Source organism: Cherax quadricarinatus, chromosome 49, assembly GCF_038502225.1.
Source record: "Cherax quadricarinatus isolate ZL_2023a chromosome 49, ASM3850222v1, whole genome shotgun sequence".
In the NCBI taxonomy this organism is placed as follows: Eukaryota; Metazoa; Arthropoda; class Malacostraca; order Decapoda; family Parastacidae; genus Cherax; species Cherax quadricarinatus.
In genome coordinates, this window is record NC_091340.1 from 26,076,032 (window position 1) to 26,092,209 (window position 16,178).

The 16,178-nt window shown below is 42.7% G+C and overlaps 1 protein-coding gene across 2 annotated transcripts in view; it reads left to right on the forward strand.

The window, feature by feature from the left end:
* Positions 1 to 16,178, forward strand: part of LOC128706491 (major facilitator superfamily domain-containing protein 8) — a 92,941-nt gene that overhangs the window by 28,221 nt on the left and 48,542 nt on the right. For both annotated transcript variants that reach the window (XM_070095303.1, XM_070095304.1), the window contains exons 3-4: positions 3,708 to 3,873; positions 15,475 to 15,590. In XM_070095303.1, the coding sequence (XP_069951404.1) occupies positions 3,708 to 3,873; positions 15,475 to 15,590 (282 nt within the window). The remainder of the gene's footprint in view (positions 1 to 3,707; positions 3,874 to 15,474; positions 15,591 to 16,178) is intronic.

Consider the following 16,178-nt stretch of genomic DNA (forward strand, 5'->3'; position numbering starts at 1 on the left):
GGACAAGCACCTAAAGTCAGTTCCTGATCAGCCGGGCTGTGGCTCGTACGTTGGTTTGCGTGCAGCCAGCAGCAACAGCCTGGTTGATCAGGCTCTGATCCACCAGGAGGCCTGGTCACAGACCGGGCCGCGGGGGCGTTGACCCCCGAAACTCTCTCCAGGTAAACTCCAGGTAAGTGTCTTCTCTGGGTGTGTTGAAGATGTTTAATGCCCGCCGTCTGCAGTCTCTGATGAAGTGACGAGGATAGTGGAGTTTAGAAAATGCTTGTTCAATTATCGTGCATTCTTCTTCAAGAAACTCATTGCTGCAGATTCTGAGTGCACGCAGGAAGAAGCCTATAATTACACCACGTTTGGTTTTGGTGTCGTGGTGAGAGTAAAAGTGGAGAAGGTCGTTTTGGTTGGTGGGTTTTCGATAGGCTTTAAAACGAAGTTCGTGGTCAGCTTTGCATAGAAGAACATCAAGGAAAGGAAGAGTGTTGTCGACTTCTTCTTCAAGTGTGAACTGGATTGAAGGCTCGACCTGGTTGAGCTTGTCTTGGAAATAAATGGTATCAAATACCGACACAGTGGAAATATAAACACATATGCAGTATAATGTGATCCTTTATTGACAACGTTTCACCCACACAGTGGGCTTTTTCAAGTCACACCCCAGGTAGATCTGTGTGTGACTTGAAAAAGCCCACTGTGTGGGTGAAACGTTGTCAATAAAGGATCACATTATACTGCATATGTGTTTATATTTCCACTGAGCTTGTCTTGGAGAGCTTGAACGTTGAAGCGTTTAGGAGTTATGAGGAGAATGTCAACATAACGGAGCCAGGTGACAGACGAAGGAATACTGGTGGAGAAACGTTCGGCTTCTAGATGTTCCATGTATAGGTTCGCCAGGACCGCACTGAGTAGCGAACCCATGGGTAGTCCAAGAGTCTGCTGAAAGAGGTGATTTTCGAAAGAGAAACACGTAAAGCCAACACATAGTTCAACAAGGTCGATGAAATCGCTGGCTGGAATGGGAAGATCAAGTGAATCGTCAATTTTCCTGCGCAAGAGATCGATGGCTTGTGTAGTAGGTACTTTGGTGAATAGGGAAGTCACGTCAAGGCTGGAAAGTTTCTTGTTCCTGATGTTGATGTTGCGAATGCGATTGAGAAGATCACCCGAGTGTTTGAGATGTGCTGGACTGATAGTGCCCAAGAGTTTAGAGAGGTGTTTTGCGAGAATTCCTGAGAGCTGGTGGGGAGGACTGCCTATTCCCGAGGATCTTCTCAATCGCATTCGCAACATCAACATCAGGCCTGTGACCAGGCCTCCTGGTGGATCAGAGCCTGATCAACCAGGCTGTTGCTGCTGGCTGCACGCAAACCAACGTACGAGCCACAGCCCGGCTGGTCAGGAACCGACTTTAGGTGCTTGTCCAGTGCCAGCTTGAAGACTGCCAGGGGTCTGTTGGTGGATCGAGTCATTGCTCACAGACAGGAAGCAGAGAGTATCTATAAATGGGGTTAAATCCGAGTGGGGATCTGTAACAAGTGGCGTTCCACAGGGATCAGTCTTGGGCCCGTTGTTGTTTATAATATATATCAATGATCTTGATGAGGGTGTTACTAGTGATATGAGCAAATTCGCCGATGACACAAAGATAGGTAGGATAATTGATTCAAACGTAGATGTTAGGGAACTTCAGGAGGATTTAAACAAACTGTATTCTTGGTCAGAAAAGTGGCAGATGCAGTTCAATGTAGATAAATGCAAGGTTCTGAAGCTCGGGAGTGTCCATAACCCTAGCACTTATAAGTTAAATGATGTAGAACTTAGCCATACAGATTGCGAAAAGGACTTGGGGGTTATGGTGAGCAGCAACCTTAAACCAAGACAGCAATGAGGAAATGGTATGGTGATACCGACAAGATGTGGAAAAAGACACTTATGTACAGTTCAGGACATTTATTAAAGGAAACGTTTCCTTTAATAAATGTCCTGAACTGTACATAAGTGTCTTTTTCCACAAGACAGCAATGCCTAAGCGTACGTAATAAGGCAAATAGATTACTGGGATTTATATCAAGAAGTGTAAGCAACAGAAGTCCAGAGGTCATACTGCAGCTTTATACATCATTAGTAAGGCCTCACCTAGATTATGCAGCTCAATTCTGGTCTCCATATTACAGAATGGACATAAATTCGTTAGAAAACATTCAGCGTAGAATAACTAAATTAATACATAGCATTAGAAATCTCCCTTATGAAGAAAGATTGAAGACTCTTAAGTTACATTCACTTGTTAGACGAAGAATGAGGGGAGACCTGATCGAAGTGTATAAGTGGAAGATAGGTATTAATAAAGGGGATATTAACAAGGTCTTGAGGATATCTCTCCAAGAGAGAACCCGCAGTAATGGATTTAAATTAGATAAGTTTAGATTTAGAAAGGACATAGGAAAGTATTGGTTTGGAAATAGGGTAGTTGATGAGTGGAACAGTCTACCTAGTTGGGTTATTGAGGCTAGGACTTTGGGTAGTTTCAAATTTAGGTTGGATAAGTACATGAGTGGGAGGGGTTGGATTTGAGAGGGACTTGCACATCGGAGCTTGTTTCTTGGGTGGCATTGAAAATTGGGTTGGTCAAATGTTTGTTAGTGGGATGAATTGTAAAGGACCTGCCTAGTATGGGCCAACAGGCCTGCTGCCGTGTTCCTCCTTTCTTATGTTCTTATGTTTGGAAATAGGGTAGTTGATGAGTGGAACAGTCTACCTAATTGGGTGATTGAGGCTAGGACTTTGGGTAGTTTCAAATTTAGGTTGGATAAGTACATGAGTGGGAGGGGTTGGACTTGAGTGGGACTTGCACATCAGAGCTTATTTCTTCGGTAGCATAGAAAATTGGTAAATTAGACACATGTGCAACTCTTGGGTATCTTTATTGAGGAAACGTTTCGCCACACAGTGGCTTCATCAGTCCATACAAAGGAGAATCTTGAAGAACAGGAGGAGAATGAGGTAATCAGTCCCTCAACCTTGAGTCGATGTGGTCAGTCCATCAATCTTGAATAGAATACGGCATACGTGCTGAGAAGGAGCTTATAAACCGTTGGCAGGAGAGGTGCAGAAGACATAGGTTTATAAGCTCCTTCTCAGCACGTATGCCGTATTCTATTCAAGATTGATGGACTGACCACATCGACTCAATGTGTCGGTATTTTATACCATTTATTTACATCGACTCAAGGTTGAGGGACTGATTACCTCATTCTCCTCCTGTTCTTCAAGATTCTCCTTTGTATGGACTGTTGAAGCCACTGTGTGGCGAAACGTTTCCTCAATAAAGATACCCAAGAGTTGCACATGTGTCTAATTTATCAACATGTCGGTTCTCTGAACCATTCATCTACAAATAGAAAATTGGGTTGGGCAAATGTTTTGTTAGTGGGATGGACCACTAGTATGGGCCAACAGGCCTGCTGCAGTGTTCCTCCTTTCTTATGTTCCTATGTTCTTATGTTCTTACACCCTGTACACCCTACCAGTGAGTAGCCCCACACTCAGTACACTTATCAATGACCATCCACGCACCTTGTACACCCTCATCAGTGACCAAACTCCACACTCTGTTCACCTCATCAATGACCAGCCCCACACTCTGTACTCATGTCACACCCTATCAACGATCATTCCCTTATACCGTTCTCGTATCATGTCATCAGAGACCAGCCTCCACCCTACAAAGATGATCCCAGCAGACTGCTGGAAACGCCGGCTGACAGAAAAGCCAGAAAGATCTCTCACTGGGTCGCTTACTCAACCATGTTTGTTATGAACATGGGATTTTCCGTTGTCCTCAGCGGCGTCTGGCCCTATCTTCACGAAGAAGTAAGTGTCTGGCCCTATCTTCATGAGGAAGTAAGTGTCTGTCCTTATCTTCACGAAGAAGTAAGTGTCTGGCCCTATCTTCATGAAGAAGTAAGTGTCTGGCCCTATCTTCATGAGGAAGTAAGTGTCTGTCCCTATCTTCACGAAGAAGTAAGTGTCTGGCCCTATCTTCACGAGGAAGTAAGTGTCTGGCCCTATCTTCACGAGGAAGTAAGTGTCTGGCTCTATCTTCATGAAGAAGTAAGTGTCTGGCTCTATCTTCATGAAGAAGTAAGTGTCTGGCTCTATCTTCATGAAGAAGTAAGTGTCTGTCCCTATCTTCACGAAGAAGTAAGTGTCTGGCTCTATCTTCATGAAGAAGTAAGTGTCTGGCCCTATCTTCATGAAGAAGTAAGTGTCTGGCTCTATCTTCACGAAGAAGTAAGTGTCTGGCTCTATCTTCATGAAGAAGTAAGTGTCTGTCCCTATCTTCATGAAGAAGTAAGTGTCTGGCTCTATCTTCACGAAGAAGTAAGTGTCTGGCTCTATCTTCACGAAGAAGTAAGTGTCTGGCTCTATCTTCACGAAGAAGTAAGTGTCTGGCCCTATCTTCATGAAGAAGTAAGTGTCTGGCTCTATCTTCACGAAGAAGTAAGTGTCTGGCTCTATCTTCATGAAGAAGTAAGTGTCTGGCTCTATCTTCACGAAGAAGTAAGTGTCTGGCTCTATCTTCATGAAGTAGTAAGTGTCTGGCTCTATCTTCATGAAGAAGTAAGTGTCTGGCCCTATCTTCATGAAGAAGTAAGTGTCTGGCTCTATCTTCACGAAGAAGTAAGTGTCTGGCTCTATCTTCATGAAGAAGTAAGTGTCTGGCTCTATCTTCATGAAGAAGTAAGTGTCTGGCTCTATCTTCATGAAGAAGTAAGTGTCTGGCTCTATCTTCATGAAGAAGTAAGTGTCTGTCCCTATCTTCACGAAGAAGTAAGTGTCTGGCTCTATCTTCATGAAGAAGTAAGTGTCTGGCCCTATCTTCATGAAGAAGTAAGTGTCTGGCTCTATCTTCATGAAGAAGTAAGTGTCTGTCCCTATCTTCACGAAGAAGTAAGTGTCTGGCTCTATCTTCATGAAGAAGTAAGTGTCTGGCCCTATCTTCATGAAGAAGTAAGTGTCTGGCCCTATCTTCATGAAGAAGTAAGTGTCTGGCTCTATCTTCATGAAGAAGTAAGTGTCTGGCTCTATCTTCATGAAGAAGTAAGTGTCTGGCTCTATCTTCATGAAGAAGTAAGTGTCTGGCTCTATCTTCATGAAGAAGCAAGTGTCTGGCTCTATCTTCATGAAGAAGAAAGTGTCTGTCCCTATCTTCACGAAGAAGTAAGTGTCTGGCTCTATCTTCATGAAGAAGTAAGTGTCTGGCTCTATCTTCATGAAGAAGTAAGTGTCTGGCCCTATCTTCATGAAGAAGTAAGTGTCTGGCCCTATCTTCATGAAGAAGTAAGTGTCTGGCTCTATCTTCATGAAGAAGTAAGTGTCTGGCTCTATCTTCATGAAGAAGTAAGTTGCTGGCTCTATCTTCATGAAGAAGTAACTGTCTGGCTCTATCTTCATGAAGAAGTAAGTGTCTGGCTCTATCTTCATGAAGAAGTAAGTGTCTGGCCCTATCTTCATGAGGAAGTAAGTGTCTGTCCCTATCTTCACGAAGAAGTAAGTGTCTGGCCCTATCTTCACGAGGAAGTAAGTGTCTGGCCCTATCTTCACGAGGAAGTAAGTGTCTGGCTCTATCTTCATGAAGAAGTAAGTGTCTGGCTCTATCTTCATGAAGAAGTAAGTGTCTGGCTCTATCTTCATGAAGAAGTAAGTGTCTGGCCCTATCTTCATGAAGAAGTAAGTGTCTGGCTCTATCTTCATGAAGAAGTAAGTGTCTGTCCCTATCTTCACGAAGAAGTAAGTGTCTGTCCCTATCTTCACGAAGAAGTAAGTGTCTGGCTCTATCTTCACGAAGAAGTAAGTGTCTGTCCCTATCTTCACGAAGAAGTAAGTGTCTGTCCCTATCTTCACGAAGAAGTAAGTGTCTGGCTCTATCTTCACGAAGAAGTAAGTGTCTGTCCCTATCTTCACGAAGAAGTAAGTGTCTGTCCCTATCTTCACGAAGAAGTAAGTGTCTGGCTCTATCCTCATGAAGAAGTAAGTGTCTGGCTCTATCTTCATGAAGAAGTAAGTGTCTGGCCCTATCTTCATGAAGAAGTAAGTGTCTGGCTCTATCTTCATGAAGAAGTAAGTGTCTGGCTCTATCTTCATGAAGAAGTAAGTGTCTGGCTCTATCTTCACGAAGAAGTAAGTGTCTGGCTCTATCTTCATGAAGAAGTAAGTGTGTGTCCCTATCTTCACGAAGAAGTAAGTGTCTGGCTCTATCTTCACGAAGAAGTAAGTGTCTGTCCCTATCTTCACGAAGAAGTAAGTGTCTGTCCCTATCTTCACGAAGAAGTAAGTGTCTGGCTCTATCTTCATGAAGAAGTAAGTGTCTGTCCCTATCTTCATGAAGAAGTAAGTGTCTGGCCCTATCTTCATGAAGAAGTAAGTGTCTGTCCCTATCTTCATGAAGAAGTAAGTGTCTGTCCCTATCTTCACGAAGAAGTAAGTGTCTGGCCCTATCTTCACGAAGAAGTAAGTGTCTGTCCCTATCTTCACGAAGAAGTAAGTGTCTGGCTCTATCTTCATGAAGAAGTAAGTGTCTGTCCCTATCTTCATGAAGAAGTAAGTGTCTGGCCATATCTTCATGAAGAAGTAAGTGTCTGTCCCTATCTTCACGAAGAAGTAAGTGTCTGGCCCTATCTTCATGAAGAAGTAAGTGTCTGTCCCTATCTTCACGAAGAAGTAAGTGTCTGGCTCTATCTTCATGAAGAAGTAATTGTCTGGCCCTATCTTCATGAAGAAGTAAGTGTCTGGCTCTATCTTCATGAAGAAGTAAGTGTCTGGCCCTATCTTCATGAAGAAGTAAGTGTCTGTCCCTATCTTCACGAAGAAGTAAGTGTCTGGCCCTATCTTCACGAGGAAGTAAGTGTCTGGCCCTATCTTCACGAAGAAGTAAGTGTCTGTCCCTATCTTCATGAAGAAGTAAGTGTCTGTCCCTATCTTCATGAAGAAGTAAGTGTCTGGCCCTATCTTCATGAAGAAGTAAGTGTCTGGCCCTATCTTCACGAGGAAGTAAGTGTCTGTCCCTATCTTCATGAAGAAGTAAGTGTCTGGCCCTATCTTCATGAAGAAGTAAGTGTCTGGCCCTATCTTCACGAGGAAGTAAGTGTCTGTCCCTATCTTCACGAGGAAGTAAGTGTCTGTCCCTATCTTCACGAAGAAGTAAGTGTCTGGCTCTATCTTCATGAAGAAGTAAGTGTCTGGCCCTATCTTCATGAAGAAGTAAGTGTCTGGCTCTATCTTCATGAAGAAGTAAGTGTCTGGCCCTATCTTCATGAAGAAGTAAGTGTCTGTCCCTATCTTCACGAAGAAGTAAGTGTCTGGCCCTATCTTCACGAGGAAGTAAGTGTCTGGCCCTATCTTCACGAAGAAGTAAGTGTCTGTCCCTATCTTCATGAAGAAGTAAGTGTCTGTCCCTATCTTCATGAAGAAGTAAGTGTCTGGCCCTATCTTCATGAAGAAGTAAGTGTCTGGCCCTATCTTCACGAGGAAGTAAGTGTCTGGCCCTATCTTCATGAAGAAGTAAGTGTCTGCCCTATCTTCATGAAGAAGTAAGTGTCTGTCCCTATCTTCACGAAGAAGTAAGTGTCTGGCCCTATCTTCACGAGGAAGTAAGTGTCTGGCCCTATCTTCACGAAGAAGTAAGTGTCTGTCCCTATCTTCATGAAGAAGTAAGTGTCTGTCCCTATCTTCACGAAGAAGTAAGTGTCTGTCCCTATCTTCATGAAGAAGTAAGTGTCTGGCCCTATCTTCACGAAGAAGTAAGTGTCTGTCCCTATCTTCATGAAGAAGTAAGTGTCTGGCCCTATCTTCACGAGGAAGTAAGTGTCTGGCCCTATCTTCACGAAGAAGTAAGTGTCTGTCCCTATCTTCATGAAGAAGTAAGTGTCTGTCCCTATCTTCATGAAGAAGTAAGTGTCTGTCCCTATCTTCATGAAGAAGTAAGTGTCTGGCCCTATCTTCACGAGGAAGTAAGTGTCTGGCCCTATCTTCACGAAGAAGTAAGTGTCTGTCCCTATCTTCATGAAGAAGTAAGTGTCTGTCCCTATCTTCATGAAGAAGTAAGTGTCTGTCCCTATCTTCATGAAGAAGTAAGTGTCTGTCCCTATCTTCACGAGGAAGTAAGTGTCTGGCCCTATCTTCATGAAGAAGTAAGTGTCTGGCCCTATCTTCACGAGGAAGTAAGTGTCTGTCCCTATCTTCACGAGGAAGTAAGTGTCTGTCCCTATCTTCACGAGGAAGTAAGTGTCTGGCCCTATCTTCACGAGGAAGTAAGTGTCTGTCCCTATCTTCACGAGGAAGTAAGTGTCTGTCCCTATCTTCACGAGGAAGTAAGTGTCTGGCCCTATCTTCACGAGGAAGTAAGTGTCTGTCCCTATATTCACGAGGAAGTAAGTGTCTGGCCCTATCTTCACGAGGAAGTAAGTGTCTGGCCCTATCTTCATGAAGAAGTAAGTGTCTGGCTCTATCTTCATGAAGAAGTAAGTGTCTGGCCCTATCTTCATGAAGAAGTAAGTGTCTGGCCCTATCTTCATGAAGAAGTAAGTGTCTGGCCCTATCTTCATGAAGAAGTAAGTGTCTGGCCCTATCTTCATGAAGAAGTAAGTGTCTGTCCCTATCTTCATGAAGAAGTAAGTGTCTGGCTCTATCTTCATGAAGAAGTAAGTGTCTGGCCCTATCTTCATGAAGAAGTAAGTGTCTGGCCCTATCTTCACGAAGAAGTAAGTGTCTGGCTCTATCTTCATGAAGAAGTAAGTGTCTGGCCCTATCTTCATGAAGAAGCAAGTGTCTGGCCCTATCTTCATGAAGAAGTAAGTGTCTGGCCCTATCTTCATGAAGAAGTAAGTGTCTGGCCCTATCTTCACGAGGAAGTGTCTGTCCCTATCTTCATGAAGAAGTAAGTGTCTGGCTCTATCTTCATGAAGAAGTAAGTGTCTGGCCCTATCTTCATGAAGAAGTAAGTGTCTGGCCCTATCTTCACGAAGAAGTAAGTGTCTGGCTCTATCTTCATGAAGAAGTAAGTGTCTGGCCCTATCTTCATGAAGAAGTAAGTGTCTGTCCCTATCTTCATGAAGAAGTAAGTGTCTGGCCCTATCTTCATGAAGAAGTAAGTGTCTGTCCCTATCTTCATGAAGAAGTAAGTGTCTGGCCCTATCTTCATGAAGAAGTAAGTGTCTGGCCCTATCTTCATGAAGAAGTAAGTGTCTGGCCCTATCTTCATGAAGAAGTAAGTGTCTGGCCCTATCTTCACGAGGAAGTAAGTGTCTGTCCCTATCTTCACGGGGAAGTAAGTGTCTGGCCCTATCTTTACGAGGAAGTAAGTGTCTGGCCCTATCTTCATATGAAGAAGTAAGTGTCTGGCCCTATCTTCACGAAGAAGTAAGTGTCTGGCCCTATCTTCACGAAGAAGTAAGTGTCTGGCCCTATCTTCACGAAGAAGTAAGTGTCTGGCCCTGTCTTCACGAAGAAGTAAGTGTCTGGCCCTATCTTCATGAAGAAGTAAGTGTCTGGCCCTATCTTCATGAAGAAGTAAGTGTCTGGCCCTATCTTCACGAAGAAGTAAGTGTCTGGCCCTATCTTCACGAGGAAGTGTCTGTCCCTATCTTCATGAAGAAGTAAGTGTCTGGCCCTATCTTCATGAAGAAGTAAGTGTCTGGCCCTATCTTCACGAGGAAGTGTCTGGCCCTATCTTCATGAAGAAGTAAGTGTCTGGCCCTATCTTCACGAAGAAGTAAGTGTCTGGCTCTATCTTCATGAAGAAGTAAGTGTCTGGCTCTATCTTCATGAAGAAGTAAGTGTCTGGCCCTATCTTCATGAAGAAGTAAGTGTCTGGCCCTATCTTCACGAGGAAGTAAGTGTCTGGCCCTATCTTCACGAGGAAGTGTCTGGCCCTGTCTTCACGAGGAAGTAAGTGTCTGGCCCTATCTTCATGAAGAAGTAAGTGTCTGGCCCTATCTTCACGAGGAAGTAAGTGTCTGGCCCTATCTTCATGAAGAAGTAAGTGTCTGGCCCTATCTTCACGAAGAAGTAAGTGTCTGACCCTATCTTCACGAGGAAGTGTCTGGCCCTGTCTTCATGAAGAAGTAAGTGTCTGGCCCTATCTTCATGAAGAAGTAAGTGTCTGGCCCTATCTTCACGAGGAAGTAAGTGTCTGGCCCTATCTTCACGAGGAAGTGTCTGGCCCTATCTTCATGAAGAAGTAAGTGTCTGGCCCTATCTTCATGAAGAAGTAAGTGTCTGGCCCTATCTTCATGAACAGGAAATGGTTCTATCTTCATGTATAAGGAAGTGTTTAGTTCTATCTTCATCAAGTGGTAAGTGTCTGGCCCTATCTTGACGAGGAAGTAAGTGTCTGGCCCTATCTTCATGAAGAAGTAAGTGTCTGGCCCTATCTTCACGAGGAAGTAAGTGTCTGGCTTTATCTTCACGAGGAAGTAAGTGTCTGGCCCTATCTTCACGAGGAAGTAAGTGTCTGGCCCTATCTTCATGAAGAAGTGGTCACCTGTACTTAACTCAGTGGTGACCTGTACTTAACTCTGTGAAGAAGTGTCTTGTGTGCTCCCGTGGACTGAACCAAGATGCCCTCCATCGAGCAACTTTACCAGCAACTTAAGGAAGAATTGAGGGCAGCAAAGATGGAGATACGGCGATTGACCGAGGCAAACAAGAGGATTCGTAGTAGTCCTCCTGTTTCGAGTCCTCAGGTCAAGAAGGGATCGTGGTCAGTGGCTGGACAGCAGGGGACGACGAAGTTGACGATCAAGAAGACGAATGGGAAGCCAGAAACGATGAAGAAGAAAGAGACTGCTGTGGAAACTCCCGTGGAAACCTCCAACACATTCTCGGTGCTACCCGACGAATGTGAGTAGACTACTGGGATCGTCACGATGAACGACAACAAGGAAGGTAAGAATATTGTTGTTGTTGGGGATAGCCAGGTTAGATGCATGGATAGGGCATTCTGCTTGAAGGACAGAAGTAGGAGACAGAGGGTATGCTTTCCTGGGGCTGGGATGGAGGACATTATTAGCCGGCTTGACAACATCATGAACGGTAATGAGATCAATCCTATTATTTGCCTCAGTGCTGGAGGCAATGATGTAGGCAAGCATAGAAGTGAGGATTTAGTTAAAAAGTTCAGGACAGCTATAGACATAATTAGGAAGAAGGGGGGGGGCGCCCTGTTATATGTGGCATTTTGCCAAGAAAAGGTGTTGGTAATGAATGGTTGTCCAGAGCAATTGGTATTAATTGTTGGCTGGATAAACACTGTAAGGATAATGCAGTACCATTCATTGACAACTGGGACAACTTCTGTGGCCGAAATGACATGTATGTCAGGGATGGGGTTCACTTATCCAGGGCAGGTGTGGGTTTTCTTGCTAACTCAGTTGAGGGGGTTGTTAGGACTTTAAACTAGGATTAGTTAGAGGTATGGGTTTAGAAATGATAAATAATGAGTATGGATATATTGACTTATGCTCTGATATTAAGAATCTTAATAGTAACTGTCATGGAGTAACTCTGGGTAATGATAATTTCAGAAATTGTGTAAAAACAAAGATGAATAGGAAAAATGTGCAGAAGAAAAAACATATGATGGTATTTTATGCTAACAGTCGAAGTGCAAGAAATAAAATTAATGAACTACGTTTGGTAGCATGTGCTGGGAACTTTGATATCATTGCATTAACTGAAACGTGGTATGATTTAAAAAGTCGGGATATGACTGCTGAGTGTAATATTCAGGGATTTAAGTTGTTCAATGTGGATAGATGTAATGGGAATGGGGGAGGAGTTGCATTGTATGTTCGAGAAAATATTAATTGTTGCATAAAAACAGGTATAAAAATAGATGGAGCAGTAACAGAGTCTGTTTGGGTAGAGTTCGTGGAGGGTCAAGAAAAACTAATTCTAGGTGTAATATACCGACCTCCAGGCTTGGATCACGATAGAGGGAGACTTCTTTGGGACGAAATTGTAAGGGCTTCTGGACACAGTAACATAGTCATAGTAGGGGACTTTAACTTTAGTCAAATTGACCGGAATTCTTTGACAGGTAATCTAGAGTCCAGTGACTTTATGGAAACAGTTCAGGACTGTTTTCTGAAACAGAGCGTAACTGAGCCTACCAGGGGTAATAATTTGCTAGACCTAGTCTTGTCAAATAAGGAAACACTCGTTAATAATCTGGAGATCATTGAAGAGCTTGGCGCAAGTGATCACAAATCCATCACTTTCAGCATTAATTGGGAATGCAAGAATAATGATAATACAGTAAAAATCCCTGATTTTCGTTCTGCCGATTATAATGGACTTAGGGAACATCTGTCTAATCTTGATTGGGGTTATCTAGCTAATGATTTTATTGACGATAATCATACTTATGAATATGAAGGGATCTGCTTTTATGATTGTTTTCTTAATAATGTACACAGTGCCCAGAGTATATACATTCCCCAGAGAGAAATTAGGTCTAATAATAACGATCCCAAATGGGTTAACAGGAGGCTAAAGTATCTATTAGGGGAGAAAAGGGGAATTTATAGGCGCATCAGAAGAGGAGAGGTTAACCTTACTGACCAATATGTTCAGCTTAAAAGAGAAGTAAAAAAGGCGATTAGATAGGCTAAACGTGACTATGAAACTAGAGTTGCTAATGAATCAAAGACTAATCCAAAGGGGTTCTTTCAAGTGTATAGGAGAATATGAAGGAAAAAGTAGGACCTCTGAAAACTGGGAATGGACAGCTGACGGATAATGAACTGGAAATGTGTTCCTTATTTAATGACTATTTTTTGTCAGTTTTTACACAGGAAGATGTAAATGAGATTCCAGTAATTAACAATTATTTAGTTCCTGAAGAATTTAAGTTAACTAATATTACTGTCACGAGGGACATGGTTATTAAACAGATAGACAAACTGAAACAAAATAAGTCCCCGGGACCCGATGAGTTGTTATCAAGGGTACTTAAGGAATGCAAGATGGAGCTTAGTCAGCCATTAACGAGTGTATTCAATGCGTCCATCCTTACCAGTGTTGTGCCAGAGTTGTGGAAGATGGCTAATGTGGTTCCTATATTCAAATCACGGGATAAGTCCACTCCTTCAAATTACCGTCCAATAAGCCTGACATCTATAGTGGGCAAGTTATTAGAATCAATTATAGCTGACATTATCAGAAGTCACCTTGAAGAGCATAACTTGATAAAAGAATCTCAGCATGGATTCACGAGAGGTCGTTCCTGCCTGACAAACATACTGACGTTCTTCAATAGAACATTTAAGGCAGTTGACAGTGATAAGGAATATGATATTGTTTATTTGGATTTTAGTAAAGCCTTCGACAGAGTACCTCACAAGAGACTCTTAAGAAAAGTGGCAGCTCATGGTATAGGAGGTAAAGTTCTAGCATGGATTGAGGCATGGCTTACCAATAGAAAGCAGAGAGTTACCATTAATGGAGTGAAATCTGAATGGGGATTAGTCACCAGTGGCGTTCCACAAGGATCAGTTTTAGGCCCTCTCCTGTTCATAATTTACATTAATGACCTTGATGAAGGGATTACTAGTGACATGAGTAAGTTTGCTGATGATACAAAGATAGGCCGTATAATTCACTCTGAGAAGGATATCAATGAACTCCAGGACGATTTGAACAAATTAATGTCTTGGTCTGAAAAATGGCAGATGAAGTTTAATGTGGATAAGTGTAAGGTACTTGCCCTTGGTAATGAAAATAACCCTCGAAGCTATAATCTAGGTGAAGTAGAGCTTGGTCATACAGAATGTGAAAAAGACTTGGGAGTCATGGTGAGCAGAAATCTAAAGCCAAGACAGCAGTGCCTTAGTGTGCGCAACAAGGCCAACAGATTACTTGGATTTATCTCAAGAAGTATAAGTAACAGAAGTCCAAAAGTTATTTTACAGCTGATGAGAGTAAGACACATGTGCAACATCTGGGTATCTTTATTGTAGACGTTTCGCCATCCAGTGGCTTTATCAATACAAATTCTATGACATAACTTGAAGACAGTAGAACTATGTACAGAAGATGAGGTAATCAGTCCCTCAACCTAGGAGTAGGTGCGAACAGCACCATAGTCGTGGAGATTCATATTTTACAGCTCTATACATCACTAGTGAAGCCTCATTTAGATTATGCTGCTCAGTTTTGGTCTCCTTACTACAGGATGGACATAGACTCATTAGAGAACATACAGAGAAGAATGACTAAAATGATTTACTGTGTGAGGAACCTCCCGTATGAAGATAGACTTAAAGCCTTAAATCTCCACTCTCTGGAGAGGCGTAGAATGAGAGGAGATATCATTGAAGTGTATAAGTGGATGACAGGCATAAACAAGGGAGACATTAATAAAGTACTGAGGGTGTCGAACCAGGTAAGAACCAGGAATAATGGATTTAAGTTGGATAAATTTAGATTTAGAAAGGACATAGGTAAGTACTGGTTTTCTAACAGAGTTGTAGATGCGTGGAACAGTCTTCCCAGTGGGGTGATAGAGGCTAGGACCTTGGGTAGCTTTAAGAAGAGACTGGACAAATATATGAGTGGGAGGGGCTGGGTTTGATTGGTGTCAAGGGGTACGGGAGTTATTTCTTGAGTAGCTTTAGGTAGATGTCGTTTTGATAAGGACCTGCCTCGTATGAGCCAGTAGGCCTTCTGCAGTGTTCCTACATTCTTATGTTAAGTAAGTGTCTGGCCCTATCTTCATGAAGAAGTAAGTGTCTGGCCCTATCTTCATGAAGAAGTAAGTGTCTGGCTCTATCTTCATGAAGAAGTAAGTGTCTGGCTCTATCTTCATGAAGAAGTAAGTGTCTGGCTCTATCTTCATGAAGAAGTAAGTGTCTGGCTCTATCTTCATGAACAGGTACGTGGTTCTATCTTCATGTATAAGGAAGTGTTTAGTTCTATCTTCATCAAGTGGTAAGTGTCACCCTTTCCAATACAGCCTAAGAACAAAGTCAAATGCAATAGGCCTACTGTTTTTTTTGCCAGTTTCCACATACACTCAACTTAAGAAAGAATCTTCGAAGACGTTTTTACCTATCCAGTGAAATAAAAGTCTGTAATAAAGTTGGTAGAATTACCGACAATATGTAAAGTAAAAGGACACAAGTGCAACTAATGTGACATTTATTGTGGCAACGTTTCGCTCTCCAGGAGCTTTATCAAGCCATTACCTTGATAAAGCTCCTGGAGAGCGAAACGTTGCCACAATAAATGTCACATTAGTTGCACTTGTGTCCTTTTACTTTACAAATAAAAGTCTATTGACCCTGTTGGTCTATTTACGCTGGTGGATGCGGTCATGAGGGTGACCACGGTATCTGACTTAATGGTCTGCTGGCACTGGCGTCAGCCATCTGAGTTCCAGAACTGACCATTTCTCTGTCTCTTCTGACGCAGCTGGCGCCTGATCTGAGTAAGACGTCCCTGGGATGGGTCGTTGCTGCAAACCCGTTTGGGCAGATGCTTGCTTCGCCTCTCATTGGTCTATGGGGCAAAAAATCAGGGAGTATAAGGTAAGGCCCTTCTTCCTGTTATCTGTTAAGAATATTACCATTGTATTTACATCAGTATTAAGAATAGTTGTGCAGGAATGGTATATAATACCGACAAGATGAAATTAAGACACATGTGCAACATCTGGGTATCTTTATTGTAGACGTTTCGCCATCCAGTGGTTTTATCAATACAAATTCTAGGACATAGCTTGAAGACAGTAGGACTGTATACAGAAGATGAGGTAATCAGTCCCTCAACCTTGGAGTTGGTGCGAAGAGCACCGTAGTCGTGGAGATTCTGAATCAGAAGCAAGGAGTCTGGCGCTTATATAGTAACGTCAGGTGTAGTAGTAGTACCATTCTTGAACAACTTGTCAGACACTGCAACATCACGGAATCTTGATTCTGAGGACATGTAAAATGGTATAAAATACCGACAGATTGTTAGGTAAGACACATATGCAACAGTTAGGTATCTTTATTTCGAAACATTTCGCCTACACAGTAGGCTTCTTCAGTCGAGTACAGAAAAGTTGATAGAAGCAGAAGATACTTGAAGACGATGTAATCAGTCCATCACCCTTAAAGTTTTGAGGTGGTCAGTCC